This window comes from Zootoca vivipara, chromosome 13 (assembly GCF_963506605.1).
Source record: "Zootoca vivipara chromosome 13, rZooViv1.1, whole genome shotgun sequence".
Lineage (NCBI taxonomy): Eukaryota > Metazoa > Chordata > Lepidosauria > Squamata > Lacertidae > Zootoca > Zootoca vivipara.
Window position 1 is genome coordinate 43,453,095 of NC_083288.1, and position 22,211 is coordinate 43,475,305.

Sequence of the window (22,211 nt, forward strand, 5' to 3'; positions counted from 1 at the left end):
GTTCAATTATTTTTAGTAATATGATTCATCACTTAGCATATGTTTACTCCCCTTCTCCAGCAATTACAAGCAATTACAAGCAGAAGAGTGCTTTGTCTGGTGAATGCAGAGGACAAAGGGCTCCTTTTGCTCTCTCACCTTGATCTTAAAAATCTATTGACAGCTTTTAGTTTGTACTGTAAGTGGGATCATCTTAAAAGATGGTCCCGGTTGCGGGCAGGCCTTCAACCCAGTCCCCCCCCCCCGCCGTGGGCGGAGTAATACCCTCACCCCACGATCACCCCAGGCTTATTGGCCAATCATTTTGAGTGGGGTGATCATGGGGGGGGGGTATAAAAGCGGCATGCGACGTGTGCCAAGCACCTGCTTCGCGCTGCCGAATACCCACCCACCCTCCCTTTAATTTAGGTCTCCTCTGGCCTTGCTTTGGACTTCAGTGGTCATCTGTCTTGGGACGGGGACCAGGTAGGAATTTTTCCATTTGGCAGATTTGCACTAGCCTTTTGATTTTCGCCTACCTCTTATCAGTCGCCACAACTTTGTAAGGTTTGGCGGTTAGGCATTGGCTTATTGATGAGTGGGGGAGGGGAGGTCAGCCATCACCTGCCCCTCCATTGTCCAAGGGTATTCCGTTAAAGGAATCTGGGGCCTGGATCCTGTCTGAAGTCCAGTTGAGGGGCTAGGGCCATGGCAGGCCTCTGGGAACACAGGGAAAGATGCAGGAGGGTTCCCCCCCAAAAAAAGCTTCTTCTTCTTTTGGTGGTTTATCCTTACTGACTTCCTGCAAAGGGGGCAGGAGTCCAAAATAGTATTTTGCCAATGCCTAAGCCGATACCGCTCACATTTGCTTTAATCAATAAAGTTGTGGCCTAAATTTTGCCCGTTAACCTTAAACCAAAATTATGCATCAGTGTGAATTTCTTTATTCTAATGGGGGTTGGCTTAAGGGTCTTGACACGCAAACAGGAAACCTCTCAGTAAACTACCGTGTTTCCCCTTTTTTAAGACACCGTCTTATAACTTTTTTTCCTCAAAAAAACACACGGTGTCTTATTTTCAGGGGATGTCTTTTTTATTATCCTTACTGTTTTTATTACAGTACCTTACAGTTGTTCCGGGCTTTGAACTTGAACTTAGCTTGGTAATATATGGGAAGCCAGAGCAGGTGGAGAGCATGCAACACTGTCCAGGACAGGGGTCAGCAAACTTTTAATGTGGGGGGCCGGTTCACTGTCCCTCAGAACTTGTAGCAGGCTAGACCGTGCGTGCGTGCGTGCGTGCGCGCACACACACACACACACACCCATGCCTTCCTTCCCTCCCTGCGTTCAGATGGAGCAGGCTGGGCTGAGGAGGGGGCACCCCGTCGGCGCTGGGTCTCGGCTTGTGCTGAGGGGCCGCAGCCACCCTGCCAGGAAGGGCCCCTACCCCGGGGTGTCTATGACCATGCTGCTAAAGTGCCTCCGCCAAGCAGCACAGAGTCCTCCTCCTCCTCTTACTCCTCCTCCTCCCTCTTCGCAGGCTCTCTGCTTCTGCAGCGCTGCTGGGCTCTCCGAGCGCTCTGCACTGCAGCAGCCATCAGTTCTGGGCTGCGGGGTGGCAGGCCTCCTCAGCCGGGCCAGGCAGAGGCCCGGCCACTGGCTCGGGTGCTCTGCCCGGTGCAGCTGTGCGCTCTGCGCTGCAGCAGCCGCCAGTTCTGGGCTGCAGGGAGAGCAGGCAGGGCGTGTGCGTGCAACCTGCAGGAATCAATGCGCTCCCAATACGCGTGCAAATGGCCCGGGAGGGCCACCTCCGCCACCTCTGCTGCCAGGTCAGGTCCCCGCCGTAGCTGCAGACTTCCCGCGGGGGCCGCCTGTGAAGCGCCACACCGAGGCTCCCCAGGAGAAGGCGCGCGGGGGCTGAAACCAGAGGCAGCGGGGAGCAGATTCCGGCCCCGGTGATGTCAGGCGCGTGGCAGTCCCCTGAGCCGAAGCGCAGCTCGGGGGACTGGCGGCAGCAGCGGGGCTTCCTCGGGGAAGGCAGGCAGGCAGGCAACAACAGTCCCGGAGCCGAAGCTCAGAGGGCGCTGCTTGCCGCCTGCCTGCCTTCCCCGCCATTCCCCCAGCTGGAGCGCAGCTCGGGGACTGGCGGCGGCAGCGGGGCTTACTCGGATCGGCAGCTGGGCGCCGACTCGGCAGGCCGCCGGATCAAGGAAGTGGCCTGCCGGGTCGGCACTGATCAGTGCTGCGCGGAGCACCCGATCGAGGAGCCGGTCTGCAGAGTCAGTGCCCAGCAGCGCCGCACAGAGCATCGCCTCCTCAATCCAGCACGGCGTTGCTGGGCGCTGACTCTGCAGACTGGCTCCTTGATCCTGTGCTCCGCGCAGCACTGATCAGCGCCGACCCGGCAGACCGCCGGATCAAGGAAGCGGCCTGCCGGGTCGGCACCCTGCACCAGATCGAGGAAGCTTGGGGGGGGGGAGAAAGAGGAAAAAGGTGTCGGCGGGGAGGGAAAACGTGCGAGTCCTCTCCCCTTTCTTTCCTGCTTAGCCGGCTTGCGGGCATTTTACAGGAACAAACAACGTGAAAAGAAAAAAGAGGCAACGAGACCGGTCAGCGGTGTCTCCCTCCCTCCAACTCCCCCCCCCCACCAAATGGAACTTCCCGACACACACACCCCCCTAAACCTTTGGCCAGAGGCGTCCTCGGCCCCATTCCCACCTTCGCTGCTGCATGTCTTATTTTCGGGGTATGTCTTATATTTTAAAAATCTCAAAAATCCTGCCATGGCTTACTTTATGACTACGGCTTAAAAAAGGGGAAACACGGTACCTCAAGAATAAAATCATGGTTTTGGGGGAATGCAGCCGTAGATATAAATAGAATTTGGATCAACATGAATTAGAGCAAACACACTCCTTCAGATAGTCTGGAGTCCCTTGTCGTGGAAGTGGCATACTGAAATGGCAAAATCCAGAGTGCCAAAAGTCATAGCGGCACTGTTGAAGTTTATATGGAGGGTGAACAGTTGTTTGATCTTGTGCTGAACTTTTTTGTAGTATCATGATCCCACACCGTAGCTGCCAAGTCTCCCGTATTCCCCGGGAAACCCCCGTTTTTCCAGCTGTTTCCCACTGGCAGCCTGGATTCCCAAAACCCCCATAAATCCCCTGGATTCTTACCAGCCCGGGGAGGCTCCTTCTGTCTGGAGTATCTGAACATGTGCAGAAGCGATTTCTGGTGCTGCGGCCATTTTGGAAATGGGCAGAGCATGCGTAGAAGCAACTTCCGGTGCCGCTCTGCCCAGTTCCATAATGGCCACAACGCGACTTCCGCTGCCGCGCCGCTGCCGAGCCCAGATTTTTTAATCTGAGAGTTGGCACCTATGTCCCACAGATGTTGTATGGCACTGAAATATGGGCTGATTCTCCTTACCCAATGAAACATCAGCTGTACTTCTACAAATGGAAGCCGGATAAACGACTATCAAGGCAAAGGTTGACTGCACCCAATTCAACTATCTGAAAATACTTACTTCTTTACCCTTCAAGCAATTTCCAGACACGTTCTACATGGAACTGGGGAACAGTTGTTGGAAATCAAACATTCAGTGTAGCCTGGATTATTATCAGCTTTACAAGTTGAACAAGGTTTTGAAATGTCAACTAGGGGACTGGCTCTACTGGACAGAATCCAGAAGGGACCTACAAGCAATTAAATCTTCCAAATGTTCTCCATGGTTTCCACTCTTACATTTTTTTTTGCATTATAGAGTCAGTTATTTTCTAAACTCTTGCCTGTTCCATTAAGATCTACCTTTATTGAGTTGTGTTTCCAAGTAATGACCTCAGCTGTGCCGGATGGGTATTATAGCAAGGTTTCACACACAGATAGACTCTATGCATGTGGGCAACTGCAAGTAGAAGACATTCTTCATTATTTGTTATATTGTCCATTATACAGAGAGCCTAGGAAATGCTTTCCAAACTCCCTGTTTGTTCAGGAAACAGTCTCTCCTTGGCAAAGATTTTTCTGTGGTTGTTGTGCGATTCTAACACCTTAGTGACTCATAAAGTGGCCCTTTTGTGATGGTAACAAGAAAGATTAGGAAGGAGGGATTGGGGTAAAAAATAGTAAATTAAAAGGGGGATTTGGAGGTCAAAATTGAAATACAGTGGTACCTCTACTTACGAATAACTCTACTTACGAATGTTTCTACTTACGAATGGAGCTCCGTCCGCCATCTTGGATGCGGTTTTTTTTTTGTCAGAAATCAAATCAAACTTTATTTGCGTAGCCGACAGGCCATAGCATCAGAATGACAAACACTAACAAAAAGACATTACATATATGGTTACCAATAAAACCTATTAAACCTATTAAAACCCAAGGTAAAAGCTGGGTTATCATTCGTCGATGTCCCTCTGTCCCATGTGTGGCGACCTTCTCTCTGGTAGATTGTTCCGGGCCAGTTAAGTGTAGAGCCCAGCCAAATTGAAAGATTGTGAATATAGCCTCAGGGGGATGGTCAGGACAAGGAGAAAGATAATAATAATAATAACAACCAAATAAGCAGGGGGTAATAAATAAAAATAAGTTAATAATCACATTCCTTAAAGTTTAACATAAATAAAATGATAATAATAATACTTATAAAATCCTAGACGGGGAATCCGGGTCCCTACACTGCTATCATTCAAATAGCAGCTCTCAGTCTCATTGCTCTCTCGATAAATCTGGCAACCTTCTCTGTTATTGAGCTGTTCTGGTTGGCTAAGAGGGATGCGGTTTAGATAGGATTTTTTCTACTTACGAATTTTTATATAGGGTTGCTTCTACTTACAATTTTTTTCTCCCAGTGCATTCCTATGGGATTTGACTTACAATTTTTTTCGACTTACAAATGTGCATTCAGAATGCATTAAATTCGTAAGTAGAGTACACTGTGCACTGCATGTAGTCATGGAGACTCCCCATTTATATTCTTACTTGCAACACATGTTTCTGGGTGTCTAAGCAGAGGTTTTGCATTATATGAATATATTGCCTGTGTTTGTATGGTTTTTGCTAGCACAATAAACTTATTGTTGATATATTGGAAAGAGGGGTGTGTTAAGTGGTGTAGAAATTGTTCAAAGTAAAAAGTAAGCAACAATCCTACCCTCCAGTATTGATGTGCAGAATTTTACTTAGAATTTTATTTCATGCACAATGAATTTTTATTTCATACATGGCTATCCACAACAATTATAACACTCATAAATGTCCCTAATACTTATACTTAAATTATTTGTCTACTCTACCATTCAGCCTCTCACCCAGTCAGAATGGCAGTAGAGTTCTTATGTTCCTATTTCCTACTGAAACTTATATTTCTTTTGCTGAACTTTATATCCACCTGGGAACTTTTCTCTCACCAGTTCTACAACCCCTAAAACAAAAGATATCTGTTTTACAACTCATCCAAAAAACCAGACAAAATTGCTTAAACTGATTCTTTCACATGGTCTCAATTCATTTATACTTCCTTTAACAACAACAACAACAACAACAACAACAACAACAACAACAACAACAACAACAACAACAACCCATCTGGCTGGGTTTCCCAGCCACTCTGGGAGGCTTCCAATGAAATATTAAAATACAATAGTCCGTCAAACATTAAAAGCTTCCCTAAACAAGGCTGCCTTCAGATGTCTTCTAAAACTCTGGTAGTTGTTTTTCTCTGGTGGGAGGGCGTTCCACAGGGCAGGCGCCACTACCGAGAAGGCCCTCTGCCTGGTTCCCTGCAACTTGGCTTCTCACAGCGAGGGAACCGCCAGAAGGCCCTTGGTGCTGGACCTCAGTGTCCAGGCAGAACGATGGGGGTGGAGATGCTTCTATGTAGGATTTCAATAACATTAATGAGAATGCAAATACAACTATTATTTAATTCTTTCTTCGTATAAGATGTTCTCTGTTATTGAGCTCAGGCTTCACCAAAATTATGTAACATTTTGGGGAAAAGATGCAGCCCAGTAAACCAGAACTGGAAGCCAAGATTGAGAAAATCTCCACTGCCACCATGTATTTTCCTCTAGTGCTTAAGTAAGTTGGAACAAAGGAGAGCCAAACACTGCAAAAGACCAGCATGCTGAAGGTGATAAACTTGGCTTCATTGAAACTGCCGGGCAATTTTCTGGCTAGGAAGGCCACAATGAAGCTGACAGTGGCCAGGAAGCCCATGTAGCCCAGAACAGAATAGAACATGGTGACGGATCCTTCATTACATAACAGTATAATTTGCTCAGTCATTGAGTGCATGTCCAAATCTGGGAATGGGGGGGAGTTTGCCAGCCAGAGAATGCAGATCCCTACTTGAACAATGGAGCAGGAAACTACAATGGAACAAGTCAGTCTCTTCCCCATCCAATTCCTCATGCTGGATCCTGGTTTGGTAGCCATGAATGCCAAAACAACAGAAATGGTTTTGGCCAAGATGCTGGAGAGGGCCACAGAGAATATGGTGCCAAAACTTGTTTGTCGGAGAAGGCAAGTTGCCTCATTAGGCATTCCTTCTTTTTTTTTTTTTAAATACTTTATTAGGATTTAAAATTAAAATATAGTCCACACATACTCAGAGATCACAATCATACCAAACATAAGTTCAAATATACAAAATCATATAAATCATAACGTACAAAATCATACACAATCATATAAATTATAATATACAAAACCATATAAATTATGTAATAGTAAAGAAAGAAAGAAAAAGAAGAAGGGGGGAGAGGGGGGAAGGGTACATTGGGAAAAGAAAGGGAAAGGGGAAGGGGGAAAAAGAGGAGGAAAAAGATAAAGGACGACAAATGAGAAAAGAAGAAAAGAGAAAGAAAGAAGAAAGAAAAAGGGAAAACATACATTCATCTCGTCATTCTCATCCAGAAACAATCCGTAACGATGTTATCTAAACTCCCACTAAAGACTCCCACTTATCCCTATTCTCAGATTTCTCTAGATATTTTTTCCTATTACCGCATTCCCCATTAGGTATAATTCAATACACATGTCCAATTTCCATTTCATAAAGTATCAGATTCATAGCATTAATAACATTTAAATTATAAAATAATAGTACTAATAATAAGATAATAAATTTCTCCTTTCCCACATCTCCATATGTTTTATTTTCTTTTGGCTCAATACGGGGTGCTAGAAGTAGACCCAAGACTTTACCATGGGGCACTGTCCCTTCATGTACTCCCCAAATTTATCCCAATTTTGTTGAAATTTTTTTTTAGGGTGACCTCTAATTGAATTAGTCAAGTTATCTAAATCCAAGTAATTTAATAATTTCTCCTGCCATTCCTGTATGCTGGGTATTTCTTTCTGTTTCCAATAGGATGCGATCAGAGTTCTCGCCGCTGCTGTTGCGTACAAGAACAATGTCTCATCCTGTGGCTTGATTGTACTATCTATAATCCCCAGGAGAAAGGATTCAGGGCTTTTCTTTATATTATATTTTAGTATTTTTTTTATTTCTTCAAAAACTTGATTCCAAAATTTTTTAATTCCCTCACAGTGCCACCATGAATGCATGTATGTCCCCGTTTCCCCCCTGCACTTCCAACATAGATTATCTTTGGTCTTATACATCTTGTGAATTTTGACAGGGGTTAAGTGCCACCTATAGAACATTTTGACCATGTTCTCTCTTACTCCCTCTGAGGCTGTAAATTTCCATGTAGTTTCCCATAAGCGTTCCCATTGATCAACCTGTATGCTTTTCCCTATGTCAATAGCCCATTTTGTCATCACCTCCTTGCCCATTTCATCTTTAGTTTCCCATTCTAACAGCAGATTATACATCTTTGAAATGATTTTAACTTCCGGTTGTATTAAGTTCTTTTCCAATAAAGAGGGTTCTTCCAGAAAACCTAATTTTTGTTTGTGTTCTTTAAATTTACTATGAATTTGGTGATATTGATACCATCCGTTTAATTGGTGTTTTATCTCCCCATATTCTTTTAATTTAATTTCTCCTTCTCTGTCCTCTAATAGGTCCCTATAACTTCCCCTCTTTCCCCCAGAATTTAGTTTTTTAACTGTGATTATTTCTATTGGTGATGCCCACCTGGGAGTTTTAGGCTCCAACAATCTTTTATATTTAGTCCAAATTTTTAAGAGAGATCTTTTAATTACATGGTTGTTGAAGTCCTTATGCGCTCTGACCTTATCCTCTACCAGGTAGGCATGCCATCCAAATTTATTCCCCACCCCTTCCAAATCTAATAATTTGTTATTTTCCAATTTAATCCATTCTTTTAACCACACAAAACCTGCCGCATCATGGTAGAGATTGAGGTCGGGCAATGCCAGGCCTCCTCTTGCTTTAGTATCAATCAAAAGTTTATACTTTATTCTAGCAGGTTTGTGTTTCCATATAAATTTCGTCAAATCTTTCTTCCATTGTTGGAAGATATTATTTCCTGTGCCTAAAATAGGGATCATTTGAAAAAGAAAAATCATTTTAGGGAGTATATTCATCTTTACGGCCGCGATTCTACCAAGCAATGACAGATTTAATCGTTCCCAATTTCCCAAATCCTTTTTTATTTCTTTCCAAATTCTAGAATAATTATCCTTTATTAAATTATTTGTGTTGTTAGTTATCCAAATCCCAAGATATTTTGCTTTTTCCACCACCTTTAACCCCACTTTCCCTTCTAATTCGTCAATTTCTTGTTTTGTTAGATTTTTGATTAACATATTTGTCTTATTGATATTTAATTTGAAACCCGATAATTTCCCGTAATCATCTATTACTTTCAATACATGGGGAATGCTTTCTATCGGATCCTCAATTGTAATGATGATGTCATCTGCGAATGCTTTTGTTTTATAAATATTTTCTCCAATTCTGATTCCTTTGGCTTCTTCCTCCTTTCTTAAATTTTCCAATAAAAACTCAAGACTCAGTATGAACAAAAGTGGAGATAGAGGACAGCCTTGCCTAGTACCTCTTTGGATGTTTATCTCTCCCGAGATTTCACTATTTATTATTAATTTAGCTGTTTGGGTCTTATAAATTGCCTCTATTCCATTGTTTATTTTTTCTCCAAATCCGAGAAAATTCACACAATTTTTCATAAAGGTCCACGATACTCTGTCGAATGCCTTTTCGGCATCCAACAGTAGAAATGCGGCTTTTTTATCAATTTTTACACTAAGATGTTCCAATAGGTTAATAACATTTCTTAAATTTTCATGCATGTATCTTTTTGGTAAAAAGCCCGACTGATCTTTGTTTATTACATTCCCTAATTCCTGCTTCATTCTGTTCGCCAATAGGTTCGCAAATATTTTATAATCATTGTTAAGTAAAGAAATCGGTCTGAAATTTTTAATTTGGGTATTATCTGTTCCTTGCTTAGGTATTACCGCTATAAAAGCCTCTTCCCATGTTTTGGGGATTTCACCATGATCAGTGATTTTATTCACCAATAATCTCATAGGTTCTAACAAAATTTTTTCAAACTTTTTGTAGAAAAGAGCTGGGAGCCCATCTGTTCCCGGTGATTTTCCTGATTTTGCTGTCCGAATTACCTTTTGTATTTCCACTGATGAAAAGGGTTCATTCAACGAATTTAATCTTTCTTTATCTATTTTTTTTTAATTTTGATTCCTGTAGATATCTTTCTACTTCCTGTTGATCTACCTCTTCTTCCTTATATAGTTTGGTGTAAAATTGGACAAAAGAGTCCCTGATTTCCTTGGGTTCTATTATTGCCTTCCCTTCATATGTTAATTTGTCTATCACTCTTTCTTTCTGTTTTTTCTTCAGTTGCCATGCCAAGTATCGACCTGCCTTGTTCGAGAGTTCAAAATTCCTTTGTCTTAAGAATCTTATTTTATTCTCGATTTCCTTATCCAATACTTTAGAAATTTGATCTTTCAATAATTTAATAGCTCTTTTTATTTCCTCCTTCTTTTGTATCTTAGCTTTTCCTAATTCTGCTTCCTTCTTTGTTAACTCTTTTAACAAAGTATCCAATATCTTCTCTTTTTCCTTTCTTTTCCAACTACCTTGGCTAATGAGAAAGCCCCTAATCACCGCCTTTCCAGCATCCCACACTACATTTACTGATGTCCCTCGGTTTAAATTTTCTTCAAAGTACTCTTTTAATACCCTTTCCGCCTTTTTTATTATATCTTCATCTTCTAATAAAAGTTCATTTAATCTCCACCGTCTGATTATCCGGTCATTCCCTTTTAATTCCATTAAAATTGGATTGTGGTCCGATATACATTTTGGCAGAATTTCAATTTTTTTGCATCTCATTGCTAATTCTCTAGAGGTCCAGATTAAATCAATTCTGCTTTCAGTATCATTTGGGTGGGAGTAATATGTAAATTGTTTCTCAAGGGGGTGTTTATATCTCCACATGTCTCGTAGATCCAATTTTTCAATCATATTGAAAAAAGATTGGGGTAATTTCCCTTCTTTTTTGCCTACACCTTTACTCAATTTATCCATCTCTGGGGAGACCACCCCATTAAAATCTCCAAGTAGGATGATTTTTTGGTCTATAAAATCCAATAATTTTTCTTCTAATTTTTGGTAGAATTCTATTTTATTTTCATTGGGTGCGTAAAGTCCCACCACTATTATCTTTTCTGCTTTCCCTTGTATTTTCACTATAATAATTCTTCCTTCATTATCTTTATAAATTTGTTCCGGGTTTAATTTCGAATTCACATATAACACGACCCCTCTTTTTTTAACTACATCTGAAGTTATAAACTCCTCCCCCAGATTTTTCTTCACTAGTAGTCTGCGGTGTCTTTTGGTGATATGCGTTTCTTGTAGGCAAGTTACATCAGGTTTCCTTTTGCCCAGTAGGTGTTCAACTCTATTTCTTTTCGTCTTATTATTAAGGCCATTAACATTCCATGTAATAAATCTTAAATCCATTTTTGGACTAGTCAAATCTTTATTCTGTCTTTATTAAGTCTCCTCGTTTGGGAGTATGAGAGATTTTTTTTAAAAAAAAAGCGGGCAAAAACAACGAAGAGCGAGGGGGAGAGAGTTAACTAAAAAAACAGAACAATAAAGAAGAAAAAGAAAAAAATAGATATATATATATATCAATAATGGTCACACATTTCTGCATACAATTTTAAAAATCTCTTACTATACTAGAGCTAATTATGCCTTAAACAGAGTAGGTATCTTCCTTGTTAAATTCCCTTATTCTTCTTCACTTTCCGAACTATGTTTGTCCCCCTTAGCTTCTTTCTTATCTCCGGATTTCCCTCCCCCCCCCCAAGAACTTTTCATATTTCCTCCAGAACTTGTCAGCGTCTAATTCTGTAGTCAGCTTTCTCTTACTTTGCTTATAGGTGAAAGAAATTCCCTCAGGAAATTCCCATTTGAAGTAAATGTCATTCTTCTTTAGTGCCTCAGTCAGGAAGTTATATTTTGACCTTTTTTTCAAAAGTCTTGGTGGTATCTCTCTCATAATTGCTATTTCTTTATCATCTATTTTTAATTTTTGGGTTTTCTTGCGTGTCATGATTTTGTCTCTCAGAATCCTTGAGTTTAAAAAGACTAAGCAGTCGCCTGGCCAGTTGTTCTCGCGGGCTTGCTTCGACTTCAACCTGAATGCCTTATCCAGACAGATGGAAATGTCTTCCTCCTGCAGGTCCATCCACTGCGCCAGGGCTGTAATGATGACATTCTCTATATTTTCGTCTGCTTTCTCCTTCAGTCCCCTGAACCTCAGGGTCAAATCATTTTGTTTAAGTTCTTGCATCGCGAGAGCGTCCAGTAGTGCTTCCTGGCTGTTTTTTAGTCTTTGTATTTCTTCCCTCATTTTTTCTTGATTTCTCCTATGTTCTCTGCCTTCCTCTGCATGCTTTTTAGCAGCTTCTTCCTGCTTGTTTAACCTCGCTGTTAAGTTCTGGATATCCCTTTCCATTTCTTTATTTTTTTCTTGTAGATCCATAACATGTTTATCCAAGTTCTCAATCGCTTTGGTGTTCTCTTCTGTCTTTTTCCAGTTTTCTTCAATTCTGTTCCCCATCTTGTCCATTTTATCATTCAATGAGTCCATCTTTTCTGTAAGATCTGACTTTAGCCCAAGAATCAGTTCCTTTATATCCAGCGTGTCCGTGTCCATGTTTGAACCTCTTCTTTGGGTACCAGCCGGTGTAATAGCAAATTGGTTCTTGATTCTTTTATTCTCACCCATTCTTGGGTGGTATATATCCCCAAAGCTTAGAATTCCAAGTTATAAAAGTCTATTATCCTCACGTTTAATGTGGAAAGAAATTTATTATCAACCTTAACTCTTAGGGGACTTTTAGGGGGGGGGAGGTAGGTTTTTACACTGGTGTCATATCTCTACCACTTAAATCGAGAGGGAGAAAAAAAACAGGTCAGAGAAGGGTTAGAGAAGGGTTAAGTCCACTTTCCCATGTAGAGCAGGAGTCTGGAAAATATGGGCTGGTATAGGCTGTCACTAGGTCTCACTCTTTCCTTATTCTTTTCCCCTTTCTCCCAGCCTTTTTCTTATAGTCTGTCACTCCTCACTCTCTTCTTCCTGCTTCTTTTAACACCAGCTTCCGTTTCTCAGTGAATCAGCAATTTCTCGCCGCCATTAATCTCTTTTAGTCCCATTTTTTTTTTGTTTTTTTTTTTCCGGCAGCGGTACTTTCTTCAACCTCCAATCTCCCTCTCCGTGGTTCAAAATTTAACTTTCCTTCCCTCCCCTTCTATCAGTTCAGTCCTTGTTTTGTAATCCCTTTTGTTGTTCTACTCTGTCCAGCTCTTTTTCCTTCTCACTCGTTGTCTATTCTCTCCGCCCCTCGTCCTGCCTTCTTGCTTCTTTGTATCTCTCTTAGTGTCTCTTTGTATCTCTTAGTAGCAGTTCGTATAGGAAAAAAAAACCCACCCCTCGCACTCCCTTGTTATCTCAGTACTCACAGTCTTTGCGTTTGTCACCTCGTCCTTTCCCCAGAAAGTGGGTACTTCCAGACCAGGCATTCAGGGGGGGGGCGGTTCCTCTTTTCTTAGGGCTCTGTGCTGTTTTATAGTCCCGTATCGCTTTTTACAGCAGTTCACAAGTCCTCTAAGGATAGGAGTAAGCTCCGTTTGCGCTCTTCCCCAGTTCCCGCTTGCCAGTTGTTTTAAGTTCGTTCAGCAGAGGACTTGGCAAAATAAGTTTGATAAAAAAAACTATAAGAATAAAAACTGTGCTTCCTCTGCTCTTAGGTTGCTTTTCCTTGCGTTGAAATGCTGTCGCTATTCCGTGCTCCGTCCTGAGGCAGCTTTTAGAGGGGCGGACATTTTCTAAGCGCCGGGGCTTGAATTTCCTTTCAAGTTTTAAGCGTTTTCTTGCCCCTTCTTCTAGCGCCGCTTCTCGTCCCAGGACCCTGAAATTTTCCTTCAAGGGTTTTGAGGCTCCGTTGCCTTCGGAGACCCCCTAAACCCCTCTAAAATTGGATCGCCACAAGCGCCTGCAGCGATCCCGATGCAGCTCCGGCAGCGAGCAACCCGGAAGTCGCCTCATTAGGCATTCCAATGAATAGCAAAGAGCAGAGGAAACACAAGAGGAGGGAGGTGAGGAGAATGTAGGTTAGACTTCTGTTGTTGGCTTTGACTATGGCAGTGTCCCGGTGCTTAATGAAGATGCCCAGCACCAGAGCTGTGACCAGAGACAATAGAAGTGCAGAGGAAGTTGAAACAATAGCCAAAGTGTCATCAAAGGCTAGGAAATTTGAGATCTTGGGGATGCAGTGATTGTGGTCCTTGTTTGAATGCTGGTCTTCTGGGCAATGGATACAGTTTTCTGGGGAGGGAAAGAGGCACTGTATGCCAATTTTTAAAAAGCAAGGAATATCCAGTAGTTCAGTCTCACCCAGCTCTACAGACATACCAGAAATACAATGCATAAAACTGTGTCCTATCAATTTCATTGCAAAAACAAAGGATTTAAAATTAATGCATATCTGCATAAACAATGGTGCCCAGCCTATATGGAGGGGAGAAATGTAAAGCCACCAACATGCTATACAAGACAGGAGTTACAGGGTGATGAATGACGTAGCTTTCAGGCATGGCTTATTTCTTTTTGTTAGTTCTTTCATTGTTAACTGAGAGGCATTTTTAGCTGATTTGTATGCTTCTTATTGAGGGCAGTGTAAAGTGTTTTACATTAATGGCCTAGATTTGCTCAATGGCTGAAGAGCTTTTTTCCACAGTTTTTACTGTAGATGTTGATGTCTTTGGCTAGTGCAATAAACGTTTATGATGGTGGTGATATATTGATGCTAACATTTTCACCTTATTTGATAACATCCATTTTTTTTCATCACAATGATCTGAGATCTTGATGCTAAAATGTGCTGCCCATGTTTAGAAAGAAACATTCCTCGTTATAATGAATGTGATATATAAATGTGAAATAATAAACCCATGTTTTAACATACATCCCAAACAAACACACACAGGAATAGTGAATGATGGTAAACTTGGAAAAGAACTACTCAGAGTTTACTGCAATAAATCATATGATTTGGAATATCTTAATGCCTTTTCTTACCCTTCTCATTTGAGTATATCCCTTCTGGACATGGAGCACAATCATAGCAGCAAAATTTCACTCCCTCCTTCTTTTTCTTCCCATGACCAGGAGGACAGTGAGAATTACAGACCGAAAGGGGTGGCACCTATCCAAAGTTTAAGACCACGAGAAGAGCCCCGAAGTGTAGCACCCTGCTTGTGGTTGACACTTAGCTGGAATGAAATATTCAACGCAGCAATAGAGAAATTAAAATAATAATTTATTTGTCAGACAAATAAATGAGAGGCACAGTGGTATAGTTACCAAAAAGCTCTGCCTGCTCTAGCCCTGCTGGTCAGCACCTATATTCCCTCAGCCCAGCTCCCTTGCTCCTCCTTTGGCTGCCTCTGTCCAATCAGCTTGGTTGAAATTCCTATTGGCTGTGTGCTAGAGCCAATAATAAAAGATACACCCATTTCCTATTACCTTTTATGGGAGACAAAGAGCTATATTTCCTTCTATCATAAATGGCAGACAAGTAGTTATATATCTTTACATTTGCCAAAACGAGGAACCTTAATTACCAGATCACCTTTGCCCTTGCATTCCAACACAAATGGCTAAAACAAAATGATTAAAACAGATGGCTATGGTATTAAATTCTATCTAAACAAAAGCCTGGATGTGCATTCCCACACACTAGGAGTCATAAGAATCTAACATTTCTTACTTTCTAAATCCTTTGCATAACTCCATTAAGCCAACAAATCTCATAAAAGGCACATTGGTTTATAATTGTATACAATATAACAGGAACTTTCAGAAAAAGGTTTGTGTACAAAAGACCTCAAAGCAGAGGCTTGAAAAGGCTCTTTAAAAATGAGCCCCCCTTTCCTTCCCAGCTGCTTTTGTCATTAGCTCTTCCCAATTGCTCTAACATTCTCAGTAAACCTTAGACTTTAGAAAAATAATGGCTAGGACTCTCTCATGGTATCACTTTCTGTCAAACAATTAATCTTACTTATTTACCAACTCTTAATTAGTGTATTTGCAGCTGGGTTCTATTATTTAAATATGCAGGGTCATCTCCCAGCCAGTAATTTTAACCTTTTACAGCCTGAGAGGTTGTAAAGGTCTTTTGCTTGTCATAAATCAGGGGGCCCTAGCAAGGAGAGCAAGAAAATAAAAAACAACAGTTAAAATGCTTAGCCGGCTGGTACAGCATTCAAACATTTGCAAATATATCTTTTAAATTCATACAGGCCTCAATCAGGTGCCTCAGAAGCACCATACCATAGACCCATCTAGTCCAGAATGCTGTCCTCACAGATGCCAGTGGGAAGCCTACAAGCACAACCTTGCTCAGGCACTCAGAAGTATAATGCTTCTGATTGTGGAGATAGAACATAGTCATGAAGGCTAGTAGGCCATGAGAATATTGTCCTCAATTTCAAAGGCATCTGAATTGATGGCCATTATTGAGCTCCCATTCTAGATGGGGGGGGGGAGAGAAAAACTTCTCTCTAACCACATCATATCCCCTTGAAATTACTGTCTGGTTTGCTTAATGTGTGTTTTGGGAAAGCTGAGGGACAACATTGTTAATGATTGAATTACCAAGCATGGAGAAGAACATATCTCACTGAACAGGGCCGTCTTAAGCATATCTGGTGCCCTGGCGCCGTGGTGCGAAGATCCCTCCGGCGCCCCCCCCTCCCGCCCCGTTTCCCAGCGCGGCTGCCACAGGCGCAGTGGTGCAGTGCCCCCCTGGCGGCCTGGCGCCCTAGCGCCCTGCGCCACCCAGCCTTGCCGTAGGGCCGGCCCTGTTGCTGAAGCAGAACCAGCAGAGCTTCTGCAAGAATAGCGATGGAAGAGTACTTTCAATATACCAACAAGCATATAGAGAGAGGTGATGCAGATGGCAGTGTGTAAATAACATTCCCTTTCCACTCCCTGTTTGCCAATCCCTTATTATTCAGAATGTTTTTTCTTCTCAAGTTAAATAGGATCGAATTGCATTTTCTTGACCATTGTCCAGTTACGCATATGCTGAATTTGATTGCCCTAGACCTCATTCAAGCTCTGCAAGGGCCTCTTGATAGCCATATGGTTACTGATCCCAATAATAGGAACAACACTTACACCTCACATCAGGTCCTGGCCACAACATAAGCTTAAGTCCAGCATCACTGTCACTTGAGTCAATTAGGGTATCTTGACATCCTTCCATTTTGTGCCTAGATCAGTCACCAGCTGGTGAGAGAAAAATTCAATTATGCAGAGTGTTCCTTTGCAAGTGCCTCCCCTGCCAGGGATTGATTTGTGCACAACCTTACCAGGTGCCAACACTGAAAGGGCTCTGTCTGCTACTTGCCATTCTCATTTTAATTGCAGGCCAACAATGAACACAAAGTGTTGGATATGGTCATACATGTGAAGGCAGGATTAGTGGTATTAGAAGGCAACTAGTGACATTCCAGTGAATTTGGATTCATTTTTTATGAAGGAATGGTTTCTTTGTTTTCTTTACATCTATTGTCCTTCCATTTCATTTGATGACTATGAATTTTGTACTGCTATTTTCCCACCTGTGCAAGCTCTTTGTTCCATTTGATTCTGCCCCCATCAATGACGAGCTCTTTGTCAGAAGGAGCCTGTGGACCCAGACTTCCCACTTTAACCCTGATGTAAGATTTATTTGGGAAAGTGACCAAGTTTGTAATATCAAAGCCAGATGCCAGCTCTCCATGTTCATTTAATGTAATTTCATCTCCAGCAGTGTTGTTAAATGAGATCAACCGAAGGAATGAGTGAAGCTAAGTGGGCAAATAAGAAGATCAACATGGTGTTTATAAAGTGTTGTAATAGTCTCTTTAAACCTAATGGAGAGTGTTCACGTTTTGGAAACCGATACAGGAAGAGTATGGTACCTAATGGAACAATGTGCATCCAACCATTGAAAATGATGCCATGAGAACTTCCAAATAATCCATGGAAGAGAAATCAGGTTGCATATATTTATTCATAACATTTCTAAACTGCTTTTCACCAAACGTTTTTATGAAGTAGCTTCTATCACAAAAAATAAAGCAACCTAACAGTAAAATCAACAATTAAAGCAAAACCAAATCCAGCAGCAGTTTACTAAAATTGAAAGTGCACAGCAGGTGTAAATAAGCCCTTGAGAAGCCTGGGGCAAGGTTTTGTTTTGTGTTTTTTTTTTTAAAAAAAAATGCATCAACTGGAGGCCATCAATAAATAATAATAATAATAATAATAATAATAATAATAATAATAATAATAATAATAATTTCTTATTTATACCCAGCCCATCTGGCTGAGTCTCCCCAGCCACTCTGAGCAGCTCCCAATCAGATATTAAAACAATACAGCATTAAATATTAAAAGCTTTCAAAGGAGTCTTCTTCCCCACATTAAATGGGGGGAAATTGCAAGCAGGAGACCCAGCACTTCTTTGGCCTCTCTTCATCCCCTCACCAGTTTCCCTCCTTCTCAACTCTCACTTCGGGATAAGCGACTTATGTCTCTCTCCAAAAAGTTCCCCTTCCTTTCCCTGTTTTAAGGCTCTTCCTGTGAAGCCTATGGCCAGTGTCCCCACACCCTGCCTGTCCTCTGGAGGCTGAGATTGCTCAGCTGTGCGAGAGTCTCAGTCATTTAATTTCCCAGCAGTTCACAGTTGATCATGTAGGTTCAGTAGGATATAGGGGAAGTCTGCAAAGTTCCCTCAAAAATAGGACGCTTCTCTCGCTAGGACCCAGGAGTCGCGGGGCTGGGAGACTTGCAGGCTCAACTGGAGAGCTTTCCCACGCACCGAGCGCTCTCTCTCTCCCCCGTGTCCCTCTCTCTCTCTCATTCTCCAGGGGAGGCTGGGCGGGGGAAGGGGCAGGAGGGGGTAGAAAGCAGAAAAGCCTTTCCATGAGCTGCCTGGTGCAGCCAGGCTTCTGCTGCCACTCCTCCTCCTCCTGCTGCTGCTGCTGCTCACTGTAAGAGAGAGCGCGGGAGAGAGAAAGCCTCCACGGCGTTGCCAATGCAACCAGAGCACGCGAGCGCTCTGCGTCCAATCCCTGTGTCCCCAGGACACATGCGCATTAGCGCGAAAACGGGACACAGGGACTGGACGCAGGGACACTTGCATTTTATATATATAGATAGTTGTTTTTGATACAAGGGCTGTGTACACAGATGCATAATCATCAGATTAAACCAGCTAGTTTATGAGAGAGGAAACAAAAAAATAACTGTCCCCAAGCACATGATTTACCAAAACATTCTATTCCTGTTCTTCAAATCAAGCAAAGAACTTTTGACCTCAGTCTCAAATAAATAATCAGGAATAAAAATAATAATAAGACCATTGACTTCCAATGGTATATCAATAGAAGACTGGTTAGGTTTTATGTTGAACAATGGTTTTGGAGAAATGTAATGTATATGAGATGCCATCCCACCGATGAAGAGATCGCCAGGACCGTGCCACTCATGTGGAACATATACAGGTTTACTTTTCATGCACTTAATATTATGCACTTTGCACACCATGTTTGACAGCAGCAGCAAAAAAAGAAGCACAACCCTGGAAGTTAATTTCCCCCTACCCATCGTCTCTCTCAGGTCTCTTAGTCTGTACTGTCAACACTCCTATCAACTTTAATTAAACCAAATGGCTTGAGTGGTAGTTGACTTGGCCAACACTTCCTACAAGGGACATGTGTCCAGGTTGTCTTTACCCTCAGTTGTGAGACAAAATGATTGCTCGGATTCCAAATAGTAAACAGCAATATGAACACCTATATAAGGAACAAAGAAATGTGATTAAAATGACAAAGCCCTGCCTGTCTCACAGTTGTTATTAGTTTTACTTGTCTGTGGATTTACTAGACTACTTATACCCATTTCATTCTCAGTTCTTGACATAGCTGCCAAGTTTTCCCTTTTCTCGCGAGGAAGCCTATTCAGCATAAGGGAAAATCCCTTTTAAAAAGGGATAACTTGGCAGCTATGGTTCTTGAATTTCCTTCCCCATCTGCCTTCTCAAAAATCACTGGAGCTTAGAGCATATGAATGAATTACAGTGATCTAGATAATTACAGGGAAGATAATCACTTCTGAAATGCCAGAACTGCTGAAGCACACCTGTGAGTGACCTCTGTTCAAATGCTGAGGTCTTGTGCTGTGCTGCAGGCCTGTTTATCAACAGCTGCTTTGTGACAGGTTCTGATGGAGATACTGATTTATTTATTTTATTCGTTTATTGAATGTACCGGTATATACTACCCTATACCCGGGGGTCTCAGGGCAGTTCACAGGATAAAATCAAAACATAAAACCACAAAATACATAATAAAAATAAAAACAACACCCCAATAGCCCCCTCCCCAAACCCACATTTTAAGAAGAAGAAGAGTTTGGATTTGATATCCTGCTTTATCACTACTCGAAGGAGTCTCAAAGCGGCTGACAATCTCCTTTCCTCTCTTCCCCCACAACAGACACCGGTCATAGGATGTAAATCAGATCAACCAAAGGCCTGGTTAAAAAGTAATGTTTTTCACTGGTGCATAAAGGAGTATAATGAAGGTGCCAGGCGAACTTCCCTGGGGAGAGCATTCCACAGACGGGGAGCCACTGCAGGGAAGGCCCATTCTTGTCTTGCCACCCTTCAGACCTCTCAAGGAGGAGGAACATGGAGGAGAGCCTCAGAAGATGATCTCACTTCCGGTCTGCCGCGCCGGCTAAAGAAGACGCAGGGACTGCGAGCTCCGCAGTCCCCGGCATCGCGGAGGGGGGGAATTCCGCGGGGTGCGCGGATTCCCCGGAAGAACCTCGGGAAGGGCGTCCCGAGGGCTCAAGGTCTGGCAGGCTCCGCGGGGCAATTCCTCTGCTGCAGTAGAGTCTCCGAGAGCCAGCGGAGTGGAGTCGCGGGAGCCATTTTTGGATGACATCGTTACCTCCGGTTTAGCGAAGCCCCGAGTCTTCTACCGGGCAGCGGCAGATTCTCCCAAGAAAATAAAGGACTTTACAAAGTAAGTGAAATCTTCACTGGGACTTTTTGGATCTTAAAATCAACAATTTGGAAAATTGGAAGAGATTTAAAAACGGGAGTCGATCTCTTCCTAATGGCTAATTAAGAGGCGCATTAAATATTCCAAAGCCAAAGCTGAAAAAGATACTTTGTTCTTAGTACCCGAAAGAAACAAAGACCTTTTACTCCTTCTCAAACCCCGGCACCGGCACCCCCTGAGGAACAGCAAGTGCGTTAAGGGGAAAAATTTTGACAGCTGTCAAAGCTGTCAAAACTGTTAAAAGACAAGAAAAAATCATAAAAATTTGTTGAGAGTTTAACCGGCTGTAAGATCTTATTAAAAGAGAAACATTTGGACTTAAGAGATGATTTATTGTGGAAAAGTTAAAGACAATGGAAGGAATAGCCAAGATGGAGGAAAGCGTGAGTGAATGGAAATTTCCAGTGTGCTCTGTCTCCTAATCTCCTGCCTGTTTGTGGTTAGAAGGAATGAAAACAAGGTATTCACCAAGCTTCCAAGAGGCTGTTTTGAACTATTTAGAGACTCTGAAGGACATCCATAAGACATTGCAACACTCCATGTTCAGAGACTTTGGTTCAAGATCAGGACTCAGAGGATAATGTTGAAAGCCAGCTTGAGATTAATGAACAAGAAGTGGACATTGCAAAAACTGAGGTGGATTATAAAAAAGATGACTTGGAGGAAGAACAACAAAGACTTGAAAAAGAAAAAGACTGCTGCAAGGAACAACAAAATGAAATAAAGACCCAAGAAAAGAAGGCCTCTGGAGAGACTGAAATTTGGGGATGGGCAATAGAGGGAAAGGAAAGGCAGAAGGAGGGGGGGGACAAAGGCCTGGATTTGGAAGTGGGAAAGAATTGGTGTGGGGTGAGAATTTTAGTTAAAAGGTACCTTGGTGGTTGAACAACGGTTTCTGAAATCTTGGCCTGTTAAAGGAATGCTGATCCAGGGGGGGGGGGAGGTGCCGGGAGGGGGAAGGAGAGTCAATAGATATGAAATTGAAATTTCTGGAGGGAGGCTGAAGAGTGGTTTGGGGGGAAAAATTAGATTTGTATTAACATTTTTGTGTTTAGATGACTGTCTGGGTAGAGGGCCGACTTCCCTCCTCTCTTTGCTCAGAAGCACCTAGTGGCAGGGGGTGCTCTGAGGGGGGAGGAGGGGGAGGAGGGAAGCCCAGACACAAAAATGGAACCTTTGAAGTGCTGCGCCCCGCAGGTTCCTCTTGTGGCAGGAGGGGACTTGTGGAGGGGCAGTATGAAGAAGGAGGAGGACTGAGTGAATATTATAAGGATAAGATTTGGAATTGGGGTAGAAAATCCGTCATAATTAATTAGAGAAGTTAAGAAAACCAGGAAGAAGAGAATCTAGGAAGTCATAATGACAATGTTAAGAAAATAAGAAGTGGGAATTTTTAATTTTGTTTTTCTTTTATTTTTATTTTTTTTGTTTTTTTTTTTGTATGTGCTGTGTTTTAATGTTTGTGTAAGGGTTGTGTTAAAGGAGCAGCTGGGGGAAAACCAATCCTCAGAACCCCTCCACCCCTGTCCCTTCAGTGGCAGGGAGGGGATGAGGGGGGAGGGGGGAGGGGGAGGTCAAACCCAGCCTTACAATGGACCCCT

The 22,211-nt window shown here is 42.5% G+C and overlaps 1 protein-coding gene across 1 annotated transcript; it reads right to left on the bottom strand.

Annotated features, from left to right (window-relative positions):
- Nucleotides 1–5,909: 5,909 nt before the first annotated feature.
- Nucleotides 5,910–20,490, bottom strand: LOC132592982 (vomeronasal type-2 receptor 26-like). The gene is made up of 5 exons (XM_060281307.1): nt 20,371–20,490; nt 17,116–17,343; nt 14,567–14,693; nt 13,530–13,813; nt 5,910–6,521 (listed from the first exon to the last, which is right to left on the bottom strand). Exons 1-5 carry the CDS (start codon nt 20,488–20,490, stop codon nt 5,910–5,912), a joined length of 1,371 nt encoding a protein of 456 aa, XP_060137290.1.
- Between the last annotated feature and the right edge of the window lie 1,721 nt (nt 20,491–22,211).

Bases quoted from the DNA above. Each gene is read 5' to 3' on its own strand.
- LOC132592982 (XM_060281307.1), bottom strand. From the start codon at position 20,490: ATGTCATCCAAAAATGGCTCCCGCGACTCCACTCCGCTGGCTCTCGGA. The intron at 17,344-20,370 runs GTTCTTCCGGGG...TTGCCCACTTAG, and splicing joins CTCGGGACGCCCTTCCCGAG to CTTCACTCATTCCTTCGGTT. The intron at 14,694-17,115 runs GTGGGAAAATAG...AACTTTGGATAG, and splicing joins GGAACAAAGAGCTTGCACAG to GTGCCACCCCTTTCGGTCTG.